This window comes from Cardiocondyla obscurior, linkage group LG01, assembly GCF_019399895.1.
Source record: "Cardiocondyla obscurior isolate alpha-2009 linkage group LG01, Cobs3.1, whole genome shotgun sequence".
NCBI classification, from domain to species: domain Eukaryota; kingdom Metazoa; phylum Arthropoda; class Insecta; order Hymenoptera; family Formicidae; genus Cardiocondyla; species Cardiocondyla obscurior.
The window spans coordinates 7,164,726-7,183,871 of NC_091864.1; the positions used below are offsets into that span (position 1 = coordinate 7,164,726).

Consider the following 19,146-nt stretch of genomic DNA (forward strand, 5'->3'; position numbering starts at 1 on the left):
ACGCCGCGCAATTGTGATCTAATATATAAATATCGGCTTTCACTCGGAAAGCTTTCTCAAGTCCTGACATAAAAAAAATCCGTAAAACGTGACTATCACGCGTTACACAAGTAAGAGAAAGTTCACGTTCACCTAATCATCGATCGTCCCGCAGCTATTACCGGAAGTTTTCCTGAACGCGCATTGTACGCGGTTTCTTTTATTAGGAGTTACCCTTTGATTCGTTGTACATTATTAATTATATTAATAGATGACATTCGAATTAATGAGTATTACAATATCTAAAATCGATATAAAAACCTAAAGTTTTTATATACATTAATTAAGCGAGAGAATAATCTCGGCGGGACGTACCTATATTCGTAATCAGTCGCAACATTTTATTCGCCGCACGGGCGATATCAATGATTCTCCCACTACTCCCACTCCCACTTTGTTCTTCTCCAGTGGTCGCGCGAAGCACACGTACGCACTACACAACAGCCACGTGTCCGTGCCAAAATACGTCTCTACGACTAAATTTTACATTGCTTTTTGTTACAGATCGACGCAGCAGCATCCGCCGTCGTCAACAAAAGTGTCGTCGCCGCCGATATTATTAATTATACGAACCGCAGCCGGTTCGTCGGTTGTTCCGGGAGTTCCGCTGAGTATTTGGGCGTAGTTTTTTGATATACGAAATTTTTCTTAACGCGAGTGCCGGACAGGAACGCCGCGAAAGTGTTAACTAATTTTCGCGATTATAAAATCACAGTCGGGGTGTTCGCGAGTGTCCAGTGCGCGGAAAGATGACTCGATACGTCTCATCTGAGAGGAGGATCAGGCCCGGGAAGGGCATCATGCATCGGCGGAGCAACTCTTAGGTGAGAATTAATTCTCTTTTACAAAATCTTTATAAAAATAAAGCATTATCTTTACATTAATTTAAATACTAACGTGTCTACATTAATACGTTTCATTTTATGTTACAGTCACAGGCAGAACTCTACAACTCCGCCGAAGCTCATGCAGATCAGTAAGTCGCATAATTTTTTTTCGTAGTTCATAATTGGGGTCTTCTAAAAAATAGTGCGCGCATGGTTTCTTCTAGTACTCTTAAAAATTTAACTTGTAAGTTATTTTTTTTATATATAGCTTTATATATCGCGCAAAAATAAATGTGCAACGTGAGGCGTATGTAATTACGCGTGACTGCAACGTGCTTTTAACGACGCGATTGATCGGCGTACGTCCCCGTGTTTCCCCCCGGCGACTAGCTTCTCTTTAAGTCTTCATTAAGGTAACGCGACAAAATTGCTTGACCGTGAAAACGACTTTAATAAATTCTAATTAAAAAAATTAAATTTAATTCAACGCATTGCGTAACTCGTGCTCTTATTCCTATTCTCATTCACTTCGGTTTAGCTGAGATAAATCAATCGGTGTTACGGAATTGAAACAGATTTCAATAACGTCGTTAAAAGTACGTTGCATTAATAGGATCGGCTATTAATTACAGATATCATCGGTGAACATTTTGCGAAATTTCCATGACAAATACGTCTCGTTATTAAATTGTACGTAATTACATGTGCTGCGTGCCACAATAACATCTCGAAAAGTTAATCTTTTGCATAGCCGTGAGTTTCGAAATCGATATGTGATTATTGTAATCATGCTTTATTTATTGCATCTATTATGCAACGCTACGCAGAAATCTACAATAAGTAATTAGAAGTGGCACGTAGCACGACATGTGCGCCGGTGTTAGCTGCATCGTCGCTGATCCTCGCCTCGTAGTTGACTTTAACTATTTTATCCATGCAACGGTGATTACGCGGCGGCGATGGTTAAAAGTACGGCCTGATCCTGCTTGAGCGATCGCCGACTATCTCTTTCGAGAAGGAATAGAGTTATTCGGAGAAAGACGATTATTTTTTGCTCGCAAAAGCTCCGCAAATCTTCTCCCGTGGGTCTTATTATAACGGCATTATTCGCATCTGGAAATTAGTCAGAAAATGCATTTAGCTATTTGCAGTTTCGCATAACAGGAGACTGTTATTCAGACCGAAATCTGCGCGTGCGGTGTCTCAAATAGCAGCCTTACGTGACTAACCGCTCCATGTCACGTTTGCGCGCTCCGTTCATTCATTTCCGCGCGTTACATAAAATTAACGAAAGATTAAAATACCGCGGCATTTGACATTTTAAATCTTCCTGGTCGTTCGATCAAGTTCCTCGTTAAAACCCCGCGGTTGGTTTCGTACACACAACGGTTCGATAAATCGTCCACAAGTTATTCCAATGATAAAAAGATTAAATAATTGATAAAAAGATTACCTGGTTTCTAAAGTTGAAGGACGTTTACCACAATAGCCACTGCTTTCGGAGCGATTGGTGTTTCCTGAGAGCGAAGAACTGCCGCTGTTGCAAAAAAAAAAAAGAAGGAAAAATCAGAATTAGCAAAAAGAAATAGAAATTAAGATTATTGTTAAAATTAGTTGGAGAGATAATATGCGAAGAAGTAATGTTCTTTCATTACGTTCAATTGTGGCAAGATAATTCGCAATTCCACGTCTATAATTATTAATTTTATTATATTCAAAGCCGGGCTACTGAATTTTCGTCCAGCTGTCGAATCAGATCTTGGAACGTTTCCGTTCGTGCAGCTTTGCGATGTATCTTCGTCACAATCGAACCGTAGCTGGCGGGGGCTAAGAATCCTGATCGAGATTCCCTTTCGTAGCGCACGATCACGGCAACGTGCTAAACGATTGCAAAATCGCGACACAGTAATCCCGCGACGACCTCGGCCGCTCGGGAAAGCGGCCTAGATTGCGCTGATCGGTTCACAGATCAGCGAATGTCTCGTAGCGCGAGTAATAAAAATGGGTAGTAATTTCTACGAGGCAGATCGAACTTTGCTTAGAACCGAATTTAATTTAATGCCGGTGCAATATAGGAAAAAGAAAAAAAAAAAAAAAAAAGTTTCGAAGTGTGTTAAAAACGTCATACGTGTATAATATAAACCGAGTCGGCCACGCGATTCAAATTCATGACGAACCGGTCGTAGTCGGGGAAAAAAGCTCGATCACATGTTCGCCAAACGTGACGTTCAGTCTTTACGAACAGCCCCTTGTTCCGTCTCTTTCCTTCTCCCTGTATTTCTCTCTCGGACCTTTCACTGTCCCCATTATTCCGCCGACCGTCGCCGATCGACCGGCCGACCGCGTTTGCTTGGAAAAATTATTGCATAAGAAGGCACCGTTTCACGTTCGCGGCCCCGTGACTATCGCGAAGACGACGGCAATGACGACGGCCACCACAATGGTCACTATCGATCTCGCTCGCTGATTATGCCCCGAGACATTTCCAAGAGTTTAAAACACGGCCACCATTCACCGAACGTAAAAGCTACGCCCTTATTTCGTTATGCAAATACGAATTAATTCGGCGAATGTTAAATTGAATAAAAATGCAATCTGTTAACGCGAGCCCGACGCTCTCTCTCGCTTCTGTTTAGACTCGAGACGCATTTAACAATGGTTCCATTTCGCGAATCTCGTTTACGCGAATATAATTTATAATGTCGCGTTAATTACATTACGCTTTTCATTTACAAAATTAATCTAATGCAGGCGCAGATGTTACAAATTTCGTCGCTAATTATCGCCGGTATATATAGTAACAAACAAGAAATTATATTCGGATCTGCAAATAGCACAAAGGAACACGAAAATAGATGTACCGGCGAAATGTCACGTTACAGCATCCCGTGACTCGCAATTCGCCAAGCCGATTTGTTTACGGTTCTCACACGTGCCGGGAATTTGCGTACACATTGTCGCGTGTAATTGCCGGTGCAAAATCGATTTATGGCGCCCACGTAGTTTAAAAATTTCGTCCTGCACATTTAAATCCGCGGCTCGAGCGTAATTCGTGGCTCCCACCCTCGATTCGCAGCATCCTCGACCGGTCGACGTCTACGTGAATTAATTTGTAACTGAAAAAACGCAAACTGCACTTAATTCATCCAATCAAAACGTAAATAAAATTATACAGAGCGGAACAATTTTCATTTAACAAATTTAAGCGATAAGTATTTTCTTTTTTATTTCAAGGAAACGCTCTATAAAAAAAAAAGACTTAAAGCAGCTCAATGTACTCTGTCTTGATCTAAGAATTCCGAAACTATGCTCAAATATAAAAATAATATTAAAAAGTATAAAACTATACTCGATATAAAAATAAAATCTAATTCCTCGCGGATTTCCGCTTTGAATCCGGACGCTGCGAGTTCGCGAGGCCACGGAGCCAAAAAAGCACCGCTTCGCGAATTAGTGAAAGGGTTGACATAATTCGCGAACTTCTAATTCGAGGAGAGTGGTCTCGCGTTTTTTTTTTTTTTTTTTAATTTACACCGAAACCCCGACACGGCCGCGTTACCGGATCACATGGAGAGATCCACGGCTTTAGTTCCTTCGTGTTCGACCCGTTTTCGCAAGGGTGGTTTCGCAACGTTTCTAGTCGTTAACCAAAGGACGTGGAAATGCAATTGGCGCACACTTACAGGTATACAAAGATAAACTAAGAAACCGGTTAGCCTTAACCGTTTCGTGTACGAGTTTCCATCTCTCTCGCGTTTTGCTCTATTCATTTGCCTCTCGCCGTCGTGCAAAGGAAGCGTGTCAATGCCAAGAATTCCGAGAGGTGAATCAAATAACGAAGGATCAATTAATTTAGTAATTAAACAAATTATATCATACGTTGCGGTGAATTTAACATAGTCGTCGCATGGACTAAATATAATATTAAAGAAATAAAAGAAAAATTTATTTCACGCGCTTTGTAACTTTCTTCGAGAAGCTAATATAGTTTCTCAAATGCTTTACAAAATGAGATAAAAATAGAACAACAAAGGCCACAAGCAGCTTTGTAAATTTGAACAATAGGATTTACTCAATCCATCTAAGAAAGAGAGGGAAACGTCCATTACGAAGTTGACAATGCGCAGTTATTGTGAGGGGGATGTAATTACGACGGCTTGACGAGGCCGTCTCGCGGGATAAATTACATCTGGCATTGTAATCAATTTAATTCGGTAATTTTCGGATCGCTTATAGCTACGTAAAATTAATAAACTGACCGAATATTAATAAAAACGGACAATGGCCTTATTAATAATCTCGCTGCGCCACGAAACGCGTTTATACACTTTCATTACGTGGTATTGCATTCCTCGTTAATTATCATTACAAGATTTTTTAATCGATAACAATTTTACGAAGAGTTACCGTTTAAAAAAATAATTATACATATGTGTGAATTGTGTGCATATTAAAAATTATATATTATATTTAACGCACGACACTGTTATATTACTCGTATAGAAATTTTGCAAGTTTATATTAAATGCAGAACTTTCTGTTAAAAAATATTGCCGACTCTCTGCAAACATTTGTATAAAATACAGATTATTTTCATCGTGTCCAAGAATTAAGAAACGTAGGCCTATTCCATATTAGTATCTTACTCCATTTCGAAAAATGGTAAAATCGCATTTACCTGCGTTGTGACTGACTGTTGCTGCAGGTGTTTGAGTATCCCGAGTCCGACACCTTGACATTCTCCACAGACACTACCTCCATCCTGCACTCCTCTGAAGACGCGGTTCCTCAATGAGAAAAATGAATTTCGGCTAGGCAAGCACCTCACGACGCACTCGTGTCGGTTTCGCGTGTCATTGCTCTATTTGTCCTCGCGCGGACCGCGGTCGCTAAATCTGACAAAAGGATCACCGTGACAGAGATTAGAGAGAACGGCCAGCATCCATTGGTGCTTAGCTCGAAACGCGCGAGTATTACGTTCGCCGGTTTCCACGCGCGGACTGACTCGCAAGCGCGGTTCTCTCGGCCAAGACTCAATCTTCGCGATAAGTCGGCCGCACGTTCTGAAACACGTGAGCGCCGGATCACCCACGTCCCGCGCCGCGCTAGCCTATATCGCAACTCACCAGCTTCCCCCGTTTTATTCGAGTTACGATCGGTGATTAAAATAGGGCTGCGATGGTCGCCGGTTCAGGCCGCTGATATCTGACCCTCTGCTCGACCTTTCGCGTCGTGCCTCGGAGCGCAGAAGGGATCTGGATTTGTTTTCGACGGATTCGCAGGAGCTTGGAGATAGGAACGGAGTATCTTGGTCAACCAAGACACCGGCTTTGTTAACGTGCACTCTAAAATTATCACTTTTTTTTTTAATATAAGGTAAATGATAAAAGATTTTATTTAATTTTTATTTAAGATTTACCTGTTTCCATTGTCGAGTCTCATCTTATTTATATCACTACGCTTAAAACTCTGGTATCTTTTTCGTGCAAAAATTTACAATGTGCTTGAACAGAAAGTATAACTCAATTATTTGAATATATTTCAAAACCAGGTTTTGAATATTCTCTCTCTAGTAAAGTGAACCATAACAAGACTTTAAAAAAATAAAAGATGATAGGGGATTGCTCGTTGTTCTATTTACTTTAAGAGGGGATAATTCTAAACAAAGATTGGTCTTCTGTAAAAAAAAAAAAAAGTAAAAAGTTAAATAAATCAATTCACATGTAAATGTATCAGCGATCGTTCCAAAAATATAATTTCATATATTATGTAAAACTTCCTTTCTCTCAAGTACAATTTCGTAGAAATATAATAATCTTACGTCACTAGAAATATCACAGTCTTCAGGTACAGTGCTTCGTGGAATCCTTGCAACATCCTGAAAATGAGAAGAACACGTGTCAGATTATCAGAGAATAACAATTCGATAGTAGCAATAAAATTAAATTATATAGTACTTTAATCGTAAACGACGAAAAAAAAATCAAGTGAAAGAGTCGATGTTTTGGGGTTTATTGCGTATTTCATGTGTATTTGATATCACCAAAGAAAACAAGTCACAGTTACAGTCCCCTGGAACATCATTCGGTCAATACGGTAAGTCTTACGCACAGTAGTACAAAAATGTGTGTCCATCATAAAATTTTTTATGTTGTTAATCAAAAACGTTTAATGTTGTGCGTCGATCATTGGGATGTGTGACGATATCGTCTGATTTTATAATGATGGATATTGGGTTCTGCCCGGAAAATCGTCCTTTTCTTTCTCGTTTACCGTGGGCGACAAACCTTTTTCTCTGTCGTGCTTCTAAACGAAAAAACAGTCTACATTTCAATACACTTCATTCATTCCTACATTAACCTTTTCCAAAACAAGATTTACCCCAATATTAATCAGACATTAATGTCGACGTGTGATAGCAAGTATTATATCACATTAATTATTAAATTTGAAACAAAGTATTTTAATAAAAGTACTTTTTACGTATGTAAAGATCTTTTTTAAAACGTAAAAAAAAAAGAATGCAAATTTGTAAAAATTAAAGACTATTAATACGCGCAAAAATTGTAATTTAACGAGCGCTTTTTAATTTCATTATAAAACATTAATAAATTAAAATATTTTGTACAAATGTGAATCTAACAATGCTACAAAGTTAGATAATATATTTCACTTGATGAAATCATAATTTTGTCTTGTTATCACCGTAATATAAAATTAAATTTATATTTCACATCTCTTATTAGTATACTTGTTTTGGAATTACTTTTATCCGCAATGACTTTAACTTATTATTGTAAAAGTTGTCAATGGCATACAAATTATTTTACTTCCTCTTTGCACACAATATAACTATAAAAGAAAAGTACAGAAATTTTAATCATAAATAAAAGGTTTCTCTGTTAAACCTAAGTTATACCTAAAAGCCTATGCGAACGGATAGTCAGAGTTGTCATTATTTTCATGGGGGTCTCATGGAATCGTCAGGGCTTCGTGTTATAAATTAATGTAGATTTAAATACTCTGAATATCGTACCACTCAATAAACGTATCATCAAATATAGTTACTCTGAAAAAGTACAAAGATAAAAATTAAAATAATTAAGGAAAAGATAAAAACATATAACAGGGAGAATCCGTCCGGGAAACAAATTGATCTGTGCAACTTGTAGAGTATACTTCATACTTTCCTTCCTTCGAACTTTGCAGCAAGCTTTGAAGGAAGAAAGTATTATATAATAAATAAGACACCTACATTTTTAAATATTAAAAAGGAGGCTTTTACATAAGTACACAGCAAATAGGCACGCAACAACAGCGTCGGCCGTTCGCACAGGCCTCTTAAAGTAACAGAAACACGAGTCGTCCGCGCGCGCAATCGTATCGTATGTGTGAACGGACATGTAAGAGGATAAAAAGTAATAGTAGTAGTAGAGTAGCAGTTAAAAGTTTCAGTAACGTAGAGAGTTGCAGCTGCGCGAACGTTTAAGCGAACAGTTAAATATATATAGGTAGGTAGTTGGTAGTTTTTCCCTGGATGCAGGCCCTTGATGTGGTCAAGTGAGTAGTAGTAGTCTTTAAATTCGTCTCATTTTGTTGCGTGCGTCCGGCTTGTGTATACCAGTCAGTCTGTGAAGACAAACAGCAAAAATTACATTTCCTCCTGCCATTTTTCCCCCCTGCCCGAGGAGGAGGAAGAGGAGAAGGAAGTAGATAGAGAAAAGAGAAAGATATAAAGAGAGTTGAGAAAGAGAAAGAGTAACAGCGTCGGAAAAAACAACGTCTCGGGGTGTAGTACACAAACTATTGCAAAGAAACGCCTCTATTTTCCTTCGCGCCACACTACGCTACTCGGCTACTACTTACGAGATACGGATTTTTTTTATGAAAACACGTTCAATTTTCGTCTTCGTCCATTCGTAATCGTTTCCGTCGATCGTCGCCGACGTTTCGTTCCTCCGCCTCCAGCACCTTCAGCCGAGAGCCACAGATCTCTTGACCGTGCAGAACCTAAGAGCGTGTTTTGAATTTAAATACATCTGTGGCGTGGTGCGTTGAATACGAAAGTTCCGATTATACGGACTGTAAAAAAAAAAAAAAAAAAAAAAAAGGATAGTATACCTCAATGGCCTCGTTCGCGCTGCTGACGCTGGCGTATTTCGCATACCCGCAATTCTTACCGGGTAACATATATACATCTATAAGATTCCCAAACCTGCAGAACGCATCTTTCATAGCGTAGATAGGCGGCACCGGTGGGCCACAGACAATAAAACACCTCTTGGCGACTTCGGCATCTATGCTCGCCATCGGCTGGACCGGTGGTAATTTTATTGATATGTGGTCTAAACCTGAAATAAGAAATCCAACGATACATCACGCGATAATATACATTTTCTTGCATCGAGCGCGCCGACAAGATCGTTCGTTTTACTCACTCGGTGCCGTCAGCCCCGCTGCTTGAATTAACGACGTAGCTTGAGCAATCGTTTCTGCCAAATGTGCAAGGTCCGTCCTCGCGCTGGCGACGCTGCCCGCCGTCGAGCCACCGGGTTTCGACGCGCTCTTCGGTGGTGCACTCGTCAAGTCTGGCTTGACGATCATACGGTGACCGGGCGGATACTCGAAACCGTGGAACTTCTCGCGCGCATACGCCGCTGCACTCGGATTGTTGTACACCACGACGGCTTGCCCGCGTGGCATTCTGTATCTCACGTCGGTCTTCAAGTGGCAGTAGTCCATACCAGGTACTATGTCGAACAGCTTCCAGAGCTGGTCCTGATTAAGAGCCGGATGAGCGATCACCTGCAAACGCGTGTAGCCTTCTGTATTGGAGTAATTGGTGGCGATTTCTAGACTTATGCTGCTCTTTCCGAAGTTCGAGGAGCCATAGCTGCCGCCGGTGCCGTCGTACGCGGCACCGGACAGCCCGTTATTGTATTTGGCATCGTTGTGGTCGGGTTTGGGCTTCTTCGGCTCGGCGAACACCGCCTTGTACTTTCTGTCGCACTCCTCGAACGCCCGCGCTGCACTGGACACCTTCTTAAACTTGACGTACCCGAAACCCTTGGACTCGTTCGTACTGCGATCCTTCACGACGGTCGCGTATTCGATCGCGCCGAACTTTGAGAACTCCTGCTGCAGCTCGCTGTCAGTCATCGTTTTCGGTAACACGCAGAACAGGCGAACCCACCTCTCCTCTTCGTTCGTTTCGCGCACGGAGCCCTGATCCCGGCTGCAAAAAGGCGAGACGCTAATTAGAAACGGAACACACTCCAACGTATCTAATGAATCAACAAATGACTCAGCGGAGAGCGACTTACTTCGAGGCGATCATCACTTTAATTGGCCTGCCAACGGAGCCCAGCATCTTGCCGTTCATCTCCTCCAGAGCAAACGCCGCCTCGGACGTCTTGGAGAACTTGATGTACGTAACACCTAAAACAAACACACCAGACACGTTAATCACAGATACGCCGGTACGTTGTCCGGGAAAGAAAACGACGTGGGTGGCGTTATCTCTCCTGGACGTAAACAAGGTTACGGCGCGTAAAAAAAAGAAAAAAAGAGGGGAAAAAAAGAAAAAAAAAACGAATATGACGGAACGTAAGTAGCCGGGCGAATTCGCGCTTGATTTATCCGACGATGGACGTGAGATCACCTTTATTCTCGCCCGTGTTGCGGTCCTTAACCACCCAAATGTCTTCGATCTTGCCGAACTTCTCGAACGCCTTCCTGAGGTCATCCTCCTCAAGGCTCTTATGGCAGATGACGAAAAGCCGCGAGTTCGGCGGATCGTCATTCTTCGAACGCAGATCCGTCTGCGAGTAATACGAGTCCCGTTCCCTGTGGTCGGCCATTTTCCAAGCGCGACGAACGCGAGCGCTGCCGCAAGCGCGGACTATCTACCGTCCGCCGTTTGCAAGCGGCTAGAACATGCCGAGATGATCCAGGCTGCCGGAGGAGTGTCCCTCCCCGCCGGCTCCCTAGCCCTGGTACGCTTAGCAGCGGCGACAGAAGAGCAGCGCGATCCCACTTTCAAACAAACCTTCAACTTCATTCTCCGCAAAATACATTTTTTTTTTCTTTTTTTTTCTTTATATAAAGTCTTTGATTTTTTCGGGACTCGAACATGATGAAGCGATGATTGATCGTTATCATTATTATTATTAAGATAAATAATAAAATTAAAGCTCTTCGACCTGCTGGCCACAGTACCGGTTTTGAAAATGATAATCGATTTATATTCGGATGTTAATGAGATCTTTTTTTTAATTGACGAACTCGACTCCGTCATGTTGGACTTCTGTCTTCCCTTCGCGTCTTCGTTAATTTGACTTATTGAACAATTACATTTCTATATAAAATAATTATAATTAAATACAAGAAGCATGTTTCTTTTCGAATTGTTTGACGTTTCGCAGTATCGATCAGATGTACGTCTGAGATTCGAGAAGAGGAAGAGAGAGTGCAACCGGCTTAGAATTGCATGTTAACGTTTGACATTTAGTGTGGCCGGGCGATTTGATATTTTATTTGTCTGGCGTGATGTTACCTCTGGGAGAAAAGACGCTACGCTCTCTAAAGATCGGAACAAAGGCAGCTTAATGGGAGATCCGGCATTCGATCGTTGATTAAACTGCCGGTCATTATAACATAAAATACGACGCAACGAGTTGACTTAATAGTCAGTCGCAAAAAATTGGTATGTGCGATGACTAACATTTTTTCTTCTTTTTTTTTTTTTTTTTTCGTGAGACTTCTCCCGTCGAGAATACGCGGTGAATAGCGATGGAACTTATTTCTATCGTCGTTCCTTATATTTTTGGAATTTAACAGGTTCTAATTTTTGACCACCACACGTTTACATAATCGAAATGCAAATAAAACCTCATGTATACAAAATGTGAAACTTGATCTTGCACGCAGATAGTTTTACTTGTATTTCGATGTACATATGCGCGTGCGATGTATAAAATAAAATCGAAGTACATATAGGAGCAGCACGTATGCGTCCTCGACGTTTAAATAAAAATGTGGTTAATAATATTCATTTGAAAAAAAAAATCGCCGCATCACGGGAAGGATCGAGGTCGACCGGCCTCATTGAAAAACAAAATCTCCCGTGTTTAAAACGGTAATGCATATACATAGGACATGAATTAATAATTCATTAAACTGCGTATCGGTTGGAGCAACGTCGAAGGCGTATTACGCGGCGTAAAAAATTCGCACACATGAAATAGTACACCGTACGACGCCACGTCCCGGGGCTACGAATTTCCCCATCGTTCGAAATCGCGTTACGGCAGAGAGCGCGCAAAAAAAAAAAAAAAAAAATTGGGTTGCGCAAAGCTGCATCCTGACGTGTTTCGCAAGTCGCAGGGAAACGTCGGCGAACGATTGAAAGTGTCATGCTCCAATATTTTCGCGTGTGCGCGTTACTCTCTGAAGGAAGAGAAATGCGGTAATGACGAGTCCCGTCGCGGCATAATCGGCGTTTCACTAGCTTGACCCCGCCACGTCCCCGCTCTCTAGTGATCTCTCGTCTCCGTTATTTTCATGTCAATCTCCGACGGTAAGAGAGACGCGCTCGCGGCGGTCTCGCCTTACATCGCTTGAATAAAAAGAAGGACAGAGTCCACGAGCGACTGCCGGCGATTCGATAATGCATAATTTTCGTGCGAGCCGCTAACGTCGACGATCACAGCCAGGCAACGTCTTCTGCGTATTACGTAACTCCTCCCTACTTCTTCAAGCCGTTGTTTCCTAAAATACATGTGTAATCTGCGTGGAACGTGATGCGTCGCGCGCAACGTAAATCTTCGTAAAATTAACATCACAGTCGACGATGTAAAAGTATTCTACGGTTGTCTAAAATATCTAAAAAGAAAAAAAAACACATTTTATTATTTATTCACATGTATATTGTTTTCAGATAAATTTCTATGTACCATTATTAATATCTATATATATAATTATATACCTTATATTGTATATACAGGCTCTTCCGACTTTTTCTATTTTTACGCAATTATATTTGTTCGAAAGAAGATAGAAAAATATCTGAAAAGAGAAAATGTAAAATTCTTTCAATGACAATGTCTTGTCATCACTTTTTTTTTGCTCAGTTGCAGGATAATTATCATGTCGAATCGTTCCTTTATCCTGTCATAATCACGTAATTATTTAAAATATTGTAATTATTAATTACATGTATTTATCACACTGTATTGTCGCATTATTTGGATTTTCATTTGTACATTGTTCGCCGTTATATTAATGTAAAATTTTTGCTAAATTACGCATCGTATGTGGAAGCAGATACTTTTCCACCGTGTCCAGTCCAGTTTGTGTGAACGAACTTCCCTTCCTGACCGAGCAGTTCGTATGTATGAGCGCCAAAGTAATCTCTTTGAGCCTGCAGCAGATTCGCCGGTAACCGGGCGGTCCTGAAGCCGTCATAAAAAGCCAAAGCCGTCGATAGAGCAGGAGTCGGTATGCCCATCGTCACGGCGGCGCTTACCACCACTCTGGCACTCCGATGACACACGTCCATAGCCTTGGCAAAGAACTCGTCCAACAGTAAATTCGATAACTTTGGATTTTTTTCGTATGCCGATTTTATATTGCCCAGGAATGCGCTAAAAAAAATTACAATCTTAATTATATTATCTATAACATTCTTCTTTTACAGATATTCCTGAAATGTTTTAATAAAGATATTGTGAGAGCTACTTTGCAAGTTGTTGCAATTTCAAAGAAATAATTGTCTCTTAAGAATATTCTACAGCCTTGACACTCGTATTTCTTCATTACACTCGCTTTAGAAGGAAATATAGGTCGTGTCAAAAGAATTGTCGCGAGACTGACGTAACTATATGATTTCGAAAGTGTTTCAGTTACCTTACCTTCTTATAATACATCCACCTCGCCACATTAATGCTATTCCGCCGTAATTTAAGTTCCAGTTGTGGATTTTAGCAGCCTCTCGCAACAGCATGAAGCCCTGTGCGTACGAGATAATTTTTGCGGCATACAACGCTTTCCTCAAATGTTCGAGGAACTCCTTTTTATCGCCCTTGTACACCGGATCTGGACCAGACAGCACCGTACTTGCCTCGACGCGTTCGTTCTTCAATGCGGACAGACATCTCGAAAAGACTGATTCGCCGATCAACGTAACTGGCACGCCGTAATCCAGTGCGGCAATCGCCGTCCATTTGCCAGTGCCCTTCTGACCAGCAGTGTCTCTGATGCGTTCGAGTAAGTATCCTTTTTCGTCCTTGTACTTTAGAATGTCCCGCGTGATTTCAATCAAGAACGAATCGAGCTCACTCTTATTCCATTCATTGAACACTGTGCTCATTTCCTGCTGCGTGAGCTGCAGGCCAGTTCGCATCAAGTGATAAGCCTCGCAGATGATTTGCATATCGCCGTACTCGATGCCGTTGTGCACCATCTTGACAAAATGCCCTGCTCCAGTCTCACCTACCCAATCGCAACACGGCTCTCCACCAGCTTTTGCACATATAGACTGAAAAATATTACAACATTGTAACAAACTGTATGTTTAATAAATTCTTGTTAAATATTGATAGGTTAGCATTGATATACTTGAAAGATTGGTTTGATGTGTGGCCATGCTTTGGGATTGCCACCCGGCATTAAAGACGGTCCATATCTAGCACCATCTTCTCCTCCACTGACTCCACTACCAACAAAGAGAATTCCTTTCTCTTCCAGATCCTTGGTACGCCTCTCAGTGTCTTGATACTCTGAGTTACCACCGTCAATGATAATATCTCCGGATGAGAGAAGAGGCACTAATTGTTCAATAAAAGCATCCACAGCTGCACCAGCTATAGCCAAAATAAATTGTATTACTATAGCTATTAAATTTTAGTCGCAATAATTAAAAAAATAGCTTACCTTTAACCAATAACATGACCCTCCTTGGACTTTTTAACGTGCTAACCATTTCCTTTAAGCTGTAAGCACCGATGACTTTTGTACCCTTGGCTTCATTTTCCAGAAAAGACTTTACCTTGTCTACTGTCCGATTATATGCACATACAACGAACCCATGGTCATTCATGTTCAGAATTAGATTCTGTCCCATGACAGCCAGGCCAATGAGGGCGATATCTGCCACCCTAAAATCGTGCAAAATTCAATAAGAAAAAAAAAACAGAGTCCGATATTCCTCTCCTCCCACTTGCGCTTTTTATTTAATATATATATTTCATTTTTAAAACGGAAGATCACATATAATTTCTCCCAGCGTTCTAAATAAAAAATTAATATGTACGTGAAGAAAAAAAGTACTTACGGAGTGCTCATATTTATGGATGATTTACAGGCGTACGTAACAAACTGAAGGACCGAATGTACGAGCGTTACTTGCCGCAGTAGCCGCGTCGGAGCAACAAGTGGTCAAACTTTTAGGTCATCGAAGGACGTGCAAGTGTGCCTCCAGCGACGGTACGTGTCTCACGGCGTCAGCCGACACGCCGAGAGCCAATCGCGTGCTGTGGCGACTACGTCGTCGATTCCAGACTGATTCGTGATGATGATACAGCATTAACGTGCACGCCGCCGCAGCACGAACTTATCTAATCTGCGTTCTTGCGACGTGCCGAATTTTCCATGGGAACATTAATATCTCAATCGTCAAAATATGTGGCACGTACCTTCTTGACCACGACGCCGGCTTATCAAATTTCTTGAGCCTCTAATGCTCGACGAAACGATCGAAACTCCTCTAAAACATTCTCGAAGGCATTGCCAAGACGATCGTTCAAAGTGAAGCCGGCTAAATTCCGATTTACTTCAATTAAATTAATTAAAAATTAACCGAAGTCGCTCTGAGGTTTATTTCAACCGGTAGATCAAAGTCTACTACGAATAAAAAGGCTAATGACGACTGCAAGTGGAATTATTCGCAAAAAAAAAATTTATTTGAGGATAAAAGAAAAACCTAACGCGTTCACCTACCGCGTCGAAGTTTCAGTCAGAGAGCCCAACAGCCAACTCGGAATCATCTAGCGTCGCGTTGCGTAACCTCGAACCGGGAGCGGAGGCGCCATCGCTTGGGTGCTCGCAGAGGCTTCACAAGCGAAAGCACAATATGTTGCGCTTCGCTCGATCGAGCTAGACAGGTTGTTCGCGGACTCCGCGGATTTCACGATCGTTTCTCACGCTTCGTAGCACCTCGCTGCCACCGCTCCGCTATCGTTAAAGTGTTCCGCGTGTCGTCGGCGTCTAAGTTGTTGCGTCGGAGCGACTGCGATGTCGTTCCGCGAGCTTGTGCCTCACGCAAATGACGTTCCGTCGTCGCGGAAGCAAACATAACCCTTCTCTGAGAGAGACAATGAACTGAACGTACCGCTCTGTTCCCGAAGCGTTCTCTCAATTGCGAAGGAAACGGCGAGCTTGCGGCGTCGAACGAGCACACTCGATTGGTCCCCGGGCTGATCGGTTTACCATGGGGCTGCTCTTCGCGAAGTTATGGAGCCTCTTCGGCAATGAAGGTGATTACCGTCCACGACTCGCCGTCCGTCCTGTCCTTCCGCGTTCTTCTTAGACGCGCGTCTATCGCGCAAGTTTTTAATAATGCGTACGAGTACAATTATCGCCCGGCCGCCGATCGTAATGTGAATTAACATCAGGGTCGGTTACGTTATCAATCGATCGCCAAACGTCATCTGTCACGCAATTAAAAAGTACTCCGGATTTACAGTAAAACGCTCGCGACAATTTAATGCTATTAAAAAAAAATAGTTTATCTTAGTGAATCATAAATTGCTTCGAAAGACCGACGTAGAGCTGTATGACTTGGCATACGCTAGATGACATATGCTAGGAGTTCCGTGTGAACAGCATTGGCCTACTTTCTCTATTCTGTTAACATATGCCGCCGGATCACATTTTTTTATGGACGAGAACTTAATCACGGAGTGTTAATTTAATTCGATTTCTTTAAATTACAGTCTTATTGATTTTTAGTTTGCGTTATTTTATTAGACAAGTATAATTGCTTGAGTAAAAATCTTTTGTTTTCAGAGCACAAAATAGTCATGGTCGGCTTGGACAATGCCGGAAAGACAACGATATTATATCAATTCCTAATGAACGAGGTCGTTCATACATCTCCTACTATTGGGTCAAATGTAGAGGAAGTTGTATGGAAGAACACTCATTTTATCATGTGGGATTTGGGTGGCCAGCAGAGCTTGCGAGCCGCATGGTCCACTTATTATACAAATACAGAGTTTATTATTATGGTCATAGACAGTACTGACCGAGAGAGACTCGGTGTGATTAGAGAAGAGCTCTATTCCATGCTGAACCATGAGGAATTGAGCAAGGCCAATGTCTTGGTCTATGCCAACAAGCAAGACTTGAAAGGCAGCATGACGGCAGCTGAGATTTCCAGACAATTGGATTTGACGTCCATTAAAAAGCATCAGTGGCATATACAGAGCTGTTGCGCTCTTACGGGAGAAGGGTAAGTATTTAATCTTTGTGATCGCGCAATTATTTAATACTGAAATGAATAAAATTTAAAGGGCAATTAAATTCCTTTTCAGATTATACCAGGGACTCGAATGGATTGTCGGACGTTTAAAAAAGACATGACGTACATTATGAGAGTCGCTTATAATTAACGAAATATCCAAAATGTAAAATATGTTATCGAGATAAGTTAGTTCTTTTACACGCTTTGATGGTTATGCGAAAGAAAAAAGTAGCGCGATTTTATTTGTCGCTACTTAAATTTTCTGGTATGACCATCGAAGTACATTCGATCACTTTATTGCCGCGAACATTTAAAGAACGGTGGACGGGTAAATCTGTTCCTTAGCTATCGCGCTAGCTGTTTATGTAGCTGTGAAAAAGAAAGTTACTCGTGATGTAATAACAAATTTTTACCTCGTTTGCAATTGTCAATATAAAGATAAGAAGAGAATAATGACAAGTGATAACGTACAATGCGAGGTATTACACGCGTGCTAAAAGAAAAAAATCATTTTTTGCGTCCATATGTAAAATATACACTTGATTAATTATCGTAGTAATGGCCATTAAACATAGCGACAGATATATATAATTTAAAACATTGAAGAGACACAATTATATTGTCATGTGCATAATGAAAGATTTCTTATCCCGTCCACCTATAGTAAAATTTTGCAGTAAAATGGACAGTGAAACTGAGGGAGGCAACTTGTTATTTGTACTCGGTTGATATGTAAAAAATGCACCTGTGTACATAGTTTTTTATACTCCTTGTTAAGAATGCAAACTCTGTAAAAAGAGGAAGGAAATGCAAAAAAAAAAAAAAAAAAAAAAAAAAGAAAGAAAGAAAACAGATTTTACATTTCTGTACGTAAGGGCCAAGCAGATTCATAGCGAGTGACCCGATTGAAGAAAACTTCTCGAGGCGGAATATGAACTGCTCTGTGATATGTGAATTCAATTCTGAGACAGTTGTTTTACTGCATAGAATCACGTAATATGTCACACGTGACGCGCGAAGAAAATTAATAAAAAAAAAAAACAACGAAGGATTAATAGATAGGCTGATAAATGAAGCCCGGCGGAAAGTTTATGATATCCTTCAACATGCGACATATGTAATATCGCGGCAGGTGAATGGGAGCTTAGAATCAAAAATTTTCTGTCCGACTAATTTACTTAGCGATCTCAATTTGTTTCGTGACAGTGAGGAAGTTTGAAAGTTTAATCAAAGTTTATTACTACAATTGCTTTAAGTGGCGTTTCCAAATTCTTTAGTTATTTAAGGATACGTATCTTCCGATTCCATTCACCCGCGGTTACTACATGCCGCCAGGATGGCGAATGTGTGATCGAAAGTCTGACGTTAAGAAATCACCCTCTCTCCAATTTCGACAGCTGTCTCGTCTTTACTTTATTTAAATTGTAAATGTTTTACGCCTATCTTTTATGTAGTGTTAAATACTCCAGTAGTTATAATTAATTATCGTAGCATTTTTTTGTTAAAAAAAAGAAAAGAAGAAAAAGAAAACTGTCGATGTGTGCTGAAAGATTAATGAGTACGCGCAAAGAATTACTGTACAGGTACAACTGTGTTGTTAATTATCAATTTCGCGGATGGATATAATTGCCGCCTAACGCCAGAGTGAGATCCTAACACTTAAAAGTTAACATTAGCTTTCTCATATTGAGAAACGGATTCTTAAATATCGATGACAGTATCTCCCGTGTACATTGTTTGCTCCTCGAAATTCTATGC

At 41.0% G+C, this 19,146-nt stretch overlaps 4 protein-coding genes across 11 annotated transcripts in view; 1 reads left to right on the forward strand and 3 right to left on the reverse strand.

Moving 5' to 3' along the window:
* Per (period circadian regulator) overlaps positions 1-7,921 on the reverse strand; it is a 21,655-nt gene extending 13,734 nt beyond the window's left edge. For 6 of the 7 annotated variants that reach the window (XM_070674312.1, XM_070674357.1, XM_070674348.1 and 3 more), the window contains exons 1-3: positions 6,824-6,948; positions 5,545-6,744; positions 2,320-2,403 (exon numbers count right to left, since the gene is read on the reverse strand). In XM_070674312.1, coding sequence (XP_070530413.1) covers positions 2,320-2,403; positions 5,545-5,627 — 167 coding nt within the window. In that variant the 5' untranslated portion in view covers positions 5,628-6,744; positions 6,824-6,948. Of the gene's footprint in view, positions 1-2,319; positions 2,404-5,544; positions 6,745-6,823; positions 6,949-7,785 lie in introns of those variants that run through there. The other variant, XM_070674306.1, reaches the window with a different exon arrangement.
* Positions 6,863-10,907, reverse strand: LOC139113341 (RNA-binding protein 45). 2 transcript variants are annotated; one of them, XM_070674445.1, is made up of 6 exons: positions 10,528-10,907; positions 10,190-10,304; positions 9,305-10,101; positions 8,988-9,211; positions 8,733-8,876; positions 6,863-8,495 (listed from the first exon to the last, which is right to left on the reverse strand). In XM_070674445.1, the coding sequence occupies exons 1-5, from the start codon at positions 10,724-10,726 to the stop codon at positions 8,763-8,765; spliced, it is 1,449 nt and encodes a 482-aa protein (XP_070530546.1). In that variant the 5' UTR covers positions 10,727-10,907; the 3' UTR covers positions 6,863-8,495; positions 8,733-8,762. The 2 variants fall into 2 exon arrangements, with proteins under 2 accessions (XP_070530546.1, XP_070530536.1); XM_070674435.1 differs by having other exon boundaries at positions 8,988-9,217; positions 10,528-10,902.
* A 2,121-nt stretch (positions 10,908-13,028) lies between these two features.
* On the reverse strand, positions 13,029-15,548 carry Pgd (phosphogluconate dehydrogenase). Its single transcript, XM_070674457.1, has 5 exons — positions 15,199-15,548; positions 14,799-15,022; positions 14,484-14,728; positions 13,778-14,403; positions 13,029-13,510 (listed from the first exon to the last, which is right to left on the reverse strand). Exons 1-5 carry the CDS (start codon positions 15,207-15,209, stop codon positions 13,168-13,170), a joined length of 1,449 nt encoding a protein of 482 aa, XP_070530558.1. The 5' UTR covers positions 15,210-15,548; the 3' UTR covers positions 13,029-13,167.
* A 426-nt stretch (positions 15,549-15,974) lies between these two features.
* On the forward strand, positions 15,975-18,238 carry Arl5 (ADP-ribosylation factor-like 5). Its single transcript, XM_070674710.1, has 3 exons — positions 15,975-16,399; positions 16,932-17,376; positions 17,459-18,238. Exons 1-3 carry the CDS (start codon positions 16,354-16,356, stop codon positions 17,505-17,507), a joined length of 540 nt encoding a protein of 179 aa, XP_070530811.1. The 5' UTR covers positions 15,975-16,353; the 3' UTR covers positions 17,508-18,238.
* Positions 18,239-19,146: the final 908 nt, after the last annotated feature.